At 53.4% G+C, this 10,927-nt stretch overlaps 1 protein-coding gene across 1 annotated transcript; it reads right to left on the reverse strand.

The window, feature by feature from the left end:
- Nucleotides 1-430: 430 nt before the first annotated feature.
- SERPINE1 (serpin family E member 1) lies at nucleotides 431-7,874 on the reverse strand. Its single transcript, XM_006180915.3, has 9 exons — nucleotides 7,718-7,874; nucleotides 6,783-7,054; nucleotides 5,920-6,153; nucleotides 5,164-5,358; nucleotides 4,380-4,578; nucleotides 3,155-3,255; nucleotides 2,951-3,037; nucleotides 2,384-2,467; nucleotides 431-2,077 (listed from the first exon to the last, which is right to left on the reverse strand). Exons 2-9 carry the CDS (start codon nucleotides 7,051-7,053, stop codon nucleotides 2,040-2,042), a joined length of 1,209 nt encoding a protein of 402 aa, XP_006180977.1. The 5' UTR covers nucleotide 7,054; nucleotides 7,718-7,874; the 3' UTR covers nucleotides 431-2,039.
- Nucleotides 7,875-10,927: the final 3,053 nt, after the last annotated feature.

Here is a 10,927-nt window from a genome sequence, read left to right on the forward strand (position 1 = left end):
GGACTGGGTCCATGAGGGATCCATGATGGAGGAAATAGACTTGGTCTGGGTTTTGAGAAATGGGGACTGGATTGAGTGCGGGGGATGGAGGCACTTGGCGGGGAAGGTAATGGCGTTACCAGAGATGGGAACCCTGGGGGAGAGTGAGCGTGAGCAGGTCTGTCTGGGTGGGTGGATGGTGTTTGGGGAACCCTCTTTCCTTTTTGAGTATGATGCCCAGGGGGAGAATCATACATGGACAACACATCCCCAGGGGTCTTCTTGCAGAGCCCCGGTAGCCAGCCTTGAGGATTTGCCCATGACAGGTCAGCGTGTCTTGAGCTTTTGGATATGTGTTTCGCCATAAATACTCGTTTTGCCCAAGAGGTCCGTGAACTGACAGGGTTTGGGTTTTGTCCGGTGTGAAATGTAGAAAGTAAAAGCCAGGGACTATTTTGGAATATTTATTTATTTATTTATTATTTTAAAAAAACATTTTTTACTTGCTTACATATCAAAAGTGAAAAAGCATATAATGCAACACAATTTCACGAACACTGGACCCCCATTTGGGTATCCTTGGGAATATTGTGTGTGGCTATCATTGTCCAGTGCATAATGAAAAAAGGAAAAAAACCACCAAGAACAAAGATTTTTCACGGGAGAGCACCGTGGGATGATGAGGGTTCTATTAGGTTACATTCATTCGCCATCTATGTGTAATTCTTCAATAAATTGGTCTTCACGCCGTACCCCCTAGCTAGTTGGTTTTCAGAAAGATTATCTAACAGGGGTAGTTGAGCTCGCTGTCTCTCTCATTCTCTCTCTCTCTTTCACGTGTCCACTGCTCACACACAGCAGCCGGAAATGACACATTGAAGTGAGTCACAATGCGGCTGTGAGTCACCCTGTAATTGGGGAAAGTTCTGTCCTGCTAGGTCATGTAGCCCCTTGCACTCCTGCTCCTAAATATATTGGAAAAATTTTGAAACTGCTCTGTACTCCCTGTAGTCTCCCTTCACCCACCACATCCTTTTGGTCCCTAAAGTGGGCTGCGAATCTTGGCAGGGGTCCTACTCCATCAAGTGGAAAGGCAAGGAAAGGAGAGGAGCCAAGGGGTTCGGGCAGCCACCAGGTGGCAGTGTGGGTCCCATCGAGCTGGCCGCAAGGGGGGAATGACAGTCAAGTGGCCAGGCTCCTGAGACGCAGTGACACAGACCACAAAGGAACACTAGGAACAAGTTTAAAGAATACGTTTTTCTCGACAGTCTTTTTTCTCTCTAACAAGCACACAAGGACAAGGATGTGATAAATATTCAAGCACACTCCTGGCATTCCACCATCCCCATCTTGGAGATTGGAGCCAAGAGCCAGGCATACATCTCATCTTTCTTCCTCTATTTCTGCAAAATAAAGTTTATGGGAAGCAGAAACCTGCTTCTCTGAGTAAACAAGTCACCTACACTCCAAAATAATATGTGCACACTGTTTCTGGGGAGGGGGCGGCTAGGCTAGGGTGGGTCTCGCACCTCTGAGCTGGGGGAGGACGGACCTTGCCATGAAAGGGTGTTTCTTCCATTGGCCTTCTTTGGCCTGCCGCCAGCCTTTTCAGCAGTGGCAGACAGTGCAAGAGTGATGGCAGCGTGAAAGGAACACAAATTATTTCTACCAAGCACACAAGTGATCCTGTAAGCCTTGCAGTGCCGTCCTGCCAGGACCTCAGTGGGACCTGGGTCCAGAGACCCGAATGGGCAGGGTGATGGACAGAAGCAGCTGCGCAAGTGGTTCTGGGAGTTCTGCAGTCTGGGAGACCTTCGGGGAGTTGTGCTTCCAAGGTCTGTCTCAGGGTCTCCACTGGGGAGTTCTACTCAAAGGTCCTCTTTTCCATTCCTGGGAGAGCCTGAGGTCTAGGAGGCAGATCCAAAAGGTTTACCATTTTTTTAAGGCAAATGTCTTCTCTTTCTCCAGAAAAGTGAATTAAAATAAAAATTCTTTTCTCTAGAGTTTCTTCTTGGACACATCTCCAGTTCTGTCCCAGATGAGGGTGGCTTTTCCCACAGTCAGGGTTCCATCACTTGGCCCATGAAAAGGACTGTTCCTGAGGATGGAAGAATCATGGGAGGTGAGAACTGGGGAGGGGGGTGGTTGGGACAGCTCACCCAGCTCGGTGTTTACAGATGAATTGAGATACTGGGAGATGAGTGAGTGTCTGGGGACACAGCTGCTCCAGTGACTAAGCCGGGACTGGGAGACAGACAATGCACTCGGATAGAACACTGCCTCCGAGGAGGGGAGTGGAGTAGAGTTACGATTCCTGGGGGGAAGCGGGGGGTGTCTACACCTGTCTGGACCGGTGCTCAAGACGAGAGTAGGGGGAGGGCTGTGGGGCCAGCCTCCTGCTCACCTGTGGGGTTATGCCGCACCACGAAGAGGAAGGGTCTGTCCATGATGATCTCCTCGGGGGCCATTCGGGCTGAGACGATAAAGGCTGGAAGAGAAGGGACAATGTCTTAGAGCAGAGAGATGTCGGCACTGGTGACTGGATTGGGCAAAGTGATTCAGTGACCCCAGCACGGCACTGGGAGGTGGTTTTTAGGAGGCTTGGCTGTTTCCTCGACGTGAACTGTAAAAGTCAGGAAGTCCGCTGAGGCCTGGTTTCCTCCAGGAATTGGGCAGAGATCTGTCAGCTGCCCACTTCCAGGCATGTTTATCTAAACCCTTTTAGGGCGTGTTGGAAGCAAGTTCCTTTAAGTTGACTGGCTACCCTGAGAGCAAGCCGGGCCCTCACATTCTGGGGACCTCAGAGCCAGCAGGTGAGGGGCAGGGGATGGGGCGATGCTCTCTGCACAGGAAGCGCTGCCTTACGAGGAGAGGCTCCGTGGCCCAGGGTGGCGGGGCCTTCCTGGTTCACCTGGGGCTTGGCTGCCAGGCCGCAGCCCCTCCTGGAAGCCTGGGGCTGAGCCTGACTCACCTGTGGAGGACGACGCCACTGTGCCGCTCTCGTTCACCTCGATCCTCACTTTCTGCAGCGCCTGCGACACGTACAGAGGCTCTTGATCTACAACAGAGGCGGACACCCGGGCACATCAGCCTCCGTCCTCTGGGAGAAGCTCCTTGATCCTCTGCGGGGCCCCACAGGCCACCAGGAGAGGACAGTGGAAGGAAAACCTCCTACCTGAGAGACTGGAGAAGTCCGCCTGGTTTGGCCTAAACATGTCGGTCATTCCCAGGTTCTCCAGGGGCCTCCTGAGGTTGACTTCACTCTCCAGGGAGAACCTGTGGGCAGGAGCGGGAAACAGCTCGAGCTCAGGCCACCTCTAGCCTCCAGCGCCCTCCCTCCCAGTCCCCTACCAGGTGTCCCTGCCTCCCAGGGAGCAGGGTGTGTGGGGACAGGACAGGAGACTGATGGGGAAGTGGAAGCGGGAGGCTGATTTTTTTCAAATCTGTTTGCAAGGTTTCTCTCCTTGCTGGAGGTCTCTAGTATTAAAGAACATTCCTCTGCAATCTGCCCACCCCCTTGAACCTATGACTAATTACTTTTCTCAAATAAGGCAGTAGTTTCAGCATGATTTTATTCAGTCTGGCTTGGGGGCGGAGTAGGGGGGACAAGGGCAAATTCTCCTGCAAGGATATTTGAACAAAAATTCATTCTGTTGATTGTGTTTCAGAGAGCTAAGCCTGAAAAGGACTCAAGCAGCGGGGATTTGGGGTACTCTCTCTGCTTCCCATCAGGGCACAACTAATTACCTTGACTTAGAGGGAGAGAGAGAGAGGGCAAGCTACCCAACTAAATTACCCTCCTTCCCTAAGCCTGGCATTATAGCATCTGGAAATTTGGGGTCAGCATGGTGGGAGGCTTCCCCGCAATTCTGGAATTACCCAGCCTCAGCCTTCTGCACCTTCTTTGCTTCTGCAGAAGGATTTTTTTAAAAATCTGCTTTGTTGGAAGCCAGCTAGCAGCTGTAGTTCAGGCTGTTCCGCCTGCAGAAGTCAGTCCTTTTGTCCCCATTGTTTGGATATTGACTTGAGAAGATGGGAGTGGGAGTGAGGGGCGTTCATAAGAGAATGCAGATCAATGAATCCCCTCGCCTTCATCATCTCTCTGGCTCTTCCTTTGGCTAGCTTTGGCTGGGTATTCAGAGGGTGGTAGACGTGGGGCGTGGTCTAGAAAAGCTCGCCCTGCCCCCGCCTTGGCCTTCCGTAGAAGAGGGACAATGAGAAGCATCATAATCAAACCCAGGCCGGAGTGTTTCCCATCAGCCTCCCACACATGTCCCTGCCCTGCAAACGTCACATTTGGGAAACTCAACATGGGGGTGGCACTGCTTCCAGGGAGCTGGGGGAGAGGGGAGGGGGTAGACAGGCATTAGCAAGTGTGCCAAGAGCACGAGGTGGCTTACTTGGGCAGAACCAGGAGGCGGGTGAGTCTGGTCATATTCCCTTTCCACTGGCTGATGAGCTGGGCATCCAGAATGTTGGTGAGGGCAGAGAGAGGCACCTCTTTTTCATAGGGGGCAGCAATGAACATGCTGAGGGTGTCCCCATGGTAGGGCAGTTCCAGGATGTCGTAGTAATGGCCATCGGGGGTGGAAAACTCAGCTGTAAAGACACCAAGATGGCACATTGCAAAGGGCTCCTGCTCTTGTTGATTCTAACCCAGCAATGGATTTTCAGCTGGTTTCCTCCTGTCCCCTCTGCTGGTTCTGGAAGCCAGCTCGCCATCATGGCCCCAGCACTCCCCTGTTCAATGTTTTCATTCCCATTTCCCTTCTCTTCTGCCAATTCAGTGTCTTCTGGGTTCTCTGTGTCTTCTTGGCCTGCTTTGCTTTCACACCCCTGCCCCTCACACCCAGCTACTAATGCGTTCCGATCCCCATCGCCTTCATCTCAACTCCCCCATGGTCCTTGAACTGTGAAGCCCAGGTAATCACCCTAGAAACACAGGAGGATGAGAGATGGGGCAAGCAGTCAAATGCGGGCCTGAGGGAATTTCTGGATTTCAGCTTCATCTTGCACAAAATGAAGCTGCTTCCTGCTGCTCTGATGATCCTGGTGTCTCCTACTTGGGAAGACTTTATCAAATCTGGGGTGCACTGTAGGCTTTCTCCTCCCTTAAAGGGGACCACCCAGGGATGAGGTGCAGTGGTTGTGGGACGTGGGGAAAGGGGTGGGTCTTGCACTTACTGTAGTTGAACTTGTTGGTCTGAGCCATCATGGGCACAGAGACGGTGCTGCCGTCAGACTTGTGGAAGAGGCGGTGGTGGGTGCTGGCCTCTGGGAAGGGCATCTTCCACTGGCCGTTGAAATAGAGGGCGTTCACCAGCACCAGGCGCGTCAGCTGGTCCACAGCTCCTTCACCAAGCAAGTTGCTGATCATGCCTGTGGGAAAAAGAGGTGATCAGGAGGCTGGGTTTTTTTTTTTTTGTTTGTTTTGTTTTTAATCCTCTTAGATGGTTTCCTTGAGCTCTCGGTCCTCCAATGAATGTGTGTCAGAAGGAATCCAGTCAGAAGACAGACGGGGTTTAGTGAACCAATCTCGCTCTTTTCAACGTGCTCCAACTTCCTAAAAGTCTCAGAAAGCTTTCCAGCTCACCACCCTTTCTGGATCCTGGCATCCTGTCCAGGATCAGACTTGGAAACATAAGCCTCCCCTGCCTTTGCTCCCTAAGCTGCCATCTTGAAGGGTTGTGTGCGCTCCTTGTCGTGGTTATTACTGTTCTTACACCATCTCATGACACTTTTTAGGGATGCCTTTAGAGTTGGTTCACGGGAAAGCCTAGTTATGGAAAAACACATGATTCTTCAATTCTTAAAGAGCTTGACCTTCTGCCTCCAGAGAAGAGAACGAGGGAAGGGAGGGGGTGGGACACTTGGGATTTGCTTCCAAGTCTCCTTTCTCTGCAGGCCCTGGGGACTGGCCTCCCTTCCCTGCCTGCTCACCTTTGGTGTGTCTCTTCACCCAGTCGTTGACGATAAACCTGGCTCTCTCCATCTCTGAAAAGTCCACCTGCTTGACCGTGGTCCGGAACAGCCTGAAGAAGTGGGGCATGAAGCCCTGGACCAGCTTCAGATCCCGCTGCACGAAGATGGCATCGGCTGTGCTGATCTCGTCTTTGTTCCACGGCCCCATGAGCTCCTTGTACAGTTGACGGAGGGCAGGGGCCATGCCCTTCTCTGGACCAAAGTGAGGAGGAAGGGACACATGAAGCTCATGTTGAACCCAGGGCTCCCAGCGGGGCTGACTTCCCCCACAAGAGGCCCAACCCTGCCCACGTGCATGGGGCTCTTCTCCCCCCAACCAAGGGTCTGTGGAGGGAGATTTCATCTCAAACCTTAATCTCTTCTGCATCTCCTTCTTCTCCTCAAAGATCTTAGGTCCTAAACCCGTCTTTGGCTGAGAATATTTTTCTTTGTTTTTAAGTTATAAGTCCTAATTTTTTTCTTTTAATAATAATAACCATGCTAGGCATTTCACATACAGAATTCTAGTTACTCCTTACAACAGCCCCTCCTGGTTGTTGTTCTTATTGTCCCACTTCGCAGATGAGGAAACTGAGGTTCAGAGGGGTGATGTTCACTCAGTAACTGAGTGGTGAAGCAGGGCCATCTCACACCAAATCCACTTGCCTGTACACCTTGTGACACAGGATGTGGTGGGAAGAAGATACAGTGGTCCCAGTGGCGTGGTAGTATAGAATTTGGCTTGGATAAACTGGGATCAGCCCTTCCTCTGCTCTGGTCGGTTAGACCCCTGTCCTGGGAAGACTGTGAGGACCCGTCTCCCACTCTGCCCCCTCTCTCACCATCAATCTTGAATTGCATCGCCGCTTGGATCTGCTGCTGGGTTTCTCCTCCTGTGGTCAGCTGCAACATGGCCAGGACTGAGGCCACCCCATAAGGTGAGAAAACTACATTTCGGTCCTTGGAGGCCTGCACCACCTGCTGAAACACCTTCACTCCGAAGTCTGTGGCCAGGCGGGCCGCCTGAGACTGGTGACGGTAGGAGGCCAACCCTTCCCCAGAGATGAGGGCCAGGCCCAGGGCGAGGCAGGCAAAGACCGGAGACATCCGCATCCTAGAGCAGGTGGACAAGGATCAGATGAGGGAATGGTTCTAGAAGAATGGCGAGTGGGGAGGGGTGATGACACCCCAGCTGTGGGCCCAGCTCCCTGTGTTTGCTGCTGGCTGGTGATGCGTGAACACGAGGGCAAGATTCATAGAGAAACCAGGATGGGTTCAAATCTGAGCCCTTTCCTCCCTGTCTCAGCCTCAGGGAGTCTTCAGTGTGTTTTCACCTATGGGAATCTTGAAAACCACTGGCCCACCTTCCAGGGTATCTCCCTTCTCCTCCAGGAGACTGAGATGCTAAATTATAATAACATCTTAAATTTGCGTGATGCTTTTTAATTCTCTTATAATGCTATCACAATTGCTGTTTCATTCAAATTAGCAGGCATGAAAAACCCCTCTCCTGAGGTGGGAAAGGGAGGTATTTTGATGGAGAGGGGCAGAGACAGTTGAGGTCCTTGCTTCTGGGTGGTGAGGCTGTTGGGGGGGGGCACTGACCACCTTCCCTGCTCCCCTGTGATCACTGCTATGACAGGGTCAACTCAGGGCTGCAGGTCTCCAGGGGGAAGAAAGAGGAGCACTGGGGATCGTGGATGGAGGGGACTCTGCAGAGGGGTGTTCTCCGCCTTAGCCCGAGATATGAGATGGAGAGAGTCTGCTTTGCTCTTACCTCAAGTTCTCAAGGTGCCTTGTGACTGGCGGCTCCTTCCTGCCTCAGCTGCGGCTGACGATGGTGGCGATTCCTCTGCTGGAGAGGGGCGTGGCTCCCTCGACAGTGCTCTAGGCCCTTCAGCCAGAGGCAGCTGTGCTCCTCTTCAGGCTGCTGCTTCTCTTTATACCAGATGTGGGCCGGAAATAGATTAACTCATGCTTCGGCCCCACCCACTTTCTGGCTCTGACTGTCTGTCTGAAGGGCAGCCGGGCCCCCTGAGCACCTCCCTCTGCCAGACTTGCAGAGGCATCTGTGTGTGTGCGTGCTGCTCTGTGTGTACGTGTGAGAGTTGAGGGCTCCAGAACAGTTGAGCAAACTCCAGCTGCCTTGGCCCCAGGGCCTCCCTTGATTTTGCTGATCTTATGCCAACTTCACCCTTGGCAGGGCCAGAAAATTCCCAGTGTTTACCTCCCCCAGTGCTCAGTGTAGGGAAAAGAGTTTACATGTCCTCCTTTTCCTCTGGAGAAATGGGTCCCTGTAAAGTTATCAGAGAAGCTAAGGATTTTGCAGACTTCTGTCTGCCAGCCCCATGCGCTGGCCAGACTGGGAAGAACACGCCCCCACCCCTTCTTGGCTGCATCCCAGCAGCCAGAGGGCACAGAGCGTGCCACGTGATTGTCTGGGTTTTGACTGTCTAGGACATGAACCTGGCAGAGGACTCCCTCCCGTCTTTCCCTCTTCCCTGCCAAGTGCTTGCCCGTCCGTCCAGTCCGTCTGTCAGTCCGTAGGGTGATGCAAGGCTGACTCCCCCACGTGTCCAGACTCTCGTGGTGCCCCAAGGGCTCTCTTTGTGTAAAATGCCCTATCTGGCTGGGGTTTGAGGTGTGCCGGGTGGGGTGGCGGGTTCCCGGGGTAAAGGGGTAAAGTCTTGCCAAGGAATTAGGTGCTCAGTGTGTAGGTTTCAGTTCTCTGAGCTGCCTGCGGGGACTGGGGAGAATCCTGCCTTATCCTTCCCCTCCAGGCACAGGCATCTGGAGGGCTGGAGCGGCGGGGGTAGGGATGGAGGCTTGGTGGGGTGTGCTTCTAGGGCACTGGAGTTAGGGGTGGAAAAGTGACCAAAGAATTCTATAGAGGGTTGACATTGGCTAGAGGCAAGTGTGTAGGACTAGGCTGCTGCATTTAGGGTCTGGTGGGGTCAGGCACCCTTGGCTGTGTGGCCTGATGTTGTGGATTGGGTGGTGCCAGAGGGGTCCTGGGGGAATATTGCCCTTGACTTGGGTGCCCACACACTGTCATGCTTTGTGTAAGTTGTGGGGTTCAATTGGGAGTATCCATGGAGACAGCCAATAGCAGAATCACAGGAAGTTTAAGTGGGTGAAGTGCAGGGATGTTTGTTTTGGATTTTTTCAGTAAACAGCTACCCAGGGTAACCACAGCTGGAGGGCTTTCCCATCTGCACTCTGCCTCCGCCTTTGTTTTCCCTGTTGCCCCTGGGAGCCAGGTAGGGATGTGGGGTGGCTGGGAGAGAAGGGGAAACCTCAGCTGGAAAGTCAGGCTCATTAGCCTGTTCCCAGGACAAGACTGTTCCCTTGTAACTGCTTCTTGTTTTTGTCCTTTTCCTTTTCTTGGTTTGGCTTGGAGTCTCTGAGAGAGTGGTTAGCCATGTGGAGGAAGCAGTTACCCCTGACCTCTGTCTGATGAAGAGGACAGAAGTTCAGCCCCAAAGTCATCTCCCACCCCCAGAAAGGCCCCCAGTGGCTTGCCCTCCTCCCTTGGGAGCCAGAGACAGGCACCTGAGAGTCTGCATTGGGAATGCCAAGCCCTAAGTAGGAAAGGCATTGGATCAAGACTCAGCTGGAAGTGGCTCTCTGGAGGTACCCCACCACCCAGTCTCTCCAGACACTTCAGCTGAGCCTCATCCCTTCCTCCAGGAGCCGTGGTCCTTCTCCCTGCCAGGCCTCGGCTGTAAAAATCCCTGCTGTTTCCTGAGACTACCTGGGCCCTGCCAGGGCGGTGACCACTGCTGTCCCCACCCCTGGACCGGAATGATCCTGGTGCCATTCCGTTCCCGGTTGCAGGAGGGCCTGGGAGCAGCATTATGTCCTGTTGGGGAGGGGGTGTGTGCTTTACTTTGGAGACAGAAAGGGCTGACTTACTAAGGGGAATTTTCCCAAATGAGAGGGGACCTGTAGGCATCTGGTGGGTGTGGATTAGAAACTGAGGCAAAGCCCAGTGTAACTGGGTTCCATGCTGAGTTTTCTGATCCTCCCTTTGACTTTCTGATCAAGGATCTAAACCCGGACTTGACCATGGTCCCTGCCTCTCCTCTCCATGAAATGGCCTTGCACCCACCTGGTCTGCCCTTGGGAGACCTTCTCCACACTGGGGTGCAGCCCCATCGCCTGCCTCCCCAAAGCAGACCTCCCTGCCACACCCTTCTCAGAATCTAGCCTGACTCAAGGGACTGTCACTTTCCCCTCTTTCCCTGAGCCCCAAACTAACAGCCTTGACCCATCACCTCTTTTCAGCCTTGGTTCTTTTGTAAGGGGTCAAAAGTCCCCACTGTTGAAATCACTGGATCTCTGACTCCCGGAGGGTCAGAGATAAGAGGATGAGTTACAGGGCTGTGGATTTCTGGGGAAGTTCCAGTTCCAGCCAACTGGGAAAGATGTTTCCATCCGGCCCGCTGCAGGTGGTTTGTGACGGGACCAGACTCACGCTTTCCGTGACTGTCCCCTGTCCCACCCCCACCCCCACCCCAGTAGCCCTGGTCCAGTCCAGGCCTCACCATGCTGCTTTCCTCCAACCCTCCAGCCGCCCTTCTGCTCTCTGCTCTTCCTCTTTGCTCTCCGAGCACCAGCCACACAGACTCTTTTTCGCTTTCCCTTTCTCTGTCTGAGACTCCCTCGGCTTGATCACTTCTACCAGCCCTCCATGTCCTGGGAATCTCCATGCCTCCCCTCAGGTCTCCTCTGGTCTCAGCCACGTGAGCTCTCATGCCGTTTTCCCACTCTCTCTTTTCGGCTGTCTGTGACTCAAACCCTCTTTCCCTCCCCTCTCCCTCGCAGAATCCCTTTTACAGTCAAATGCTTGGCTCCAGGCCTTCCCGTGGGGAGGAGAGGCTGCCTGCTATCAGTTACACAGGCTCCCTGGAATGTTGGAGCAGGCCTCCTGATTCTTGGTAATTCCTCTGGGAGAGCCGGGGGTGGCAGAAGGCTGGGGTCCTAC

This window comes from Camelus ferus, chromosome 18, assembly GCF_009834535.1.
Source record: "Camelus ferus isolate YT-003-E chromosome 18, BCGSAC_Cfer_1.0, whole genome shotgun sequence".
NCBI classification, from domain to species: Eukaryota; Metazoa; Chordata; class Mammalia; order Artiodactyla; family Camelidae; genus Camelus; species Camelus ferus.

Bases quoted from the DNA above. Each gene is read 5' to 3' on its own strand.
- SERPINE1 (XM_006180915.3), bottom strand. From the start codon at position 7,053: ATGCGGATGTCTCCGGTCTTTGCCTGCCTCGCCCTGGGCCTGGCCCTC. The intron at 3,038-3,154 runs GTAGGAGGTTTT...CCTCTGTTGTAG, and splicing joins GGACTTCTCCAGTCTCTCAG to ATCAAGAGCCTCTGTACGTG. The intron at 2,468-2,950 runs GTGAGTCAGGCT...CTTCTCTTCCAG, and splicing joins AGTGGCGTCGTCCTCCACAG to CCTTTATCGTCTCAGCCCGA.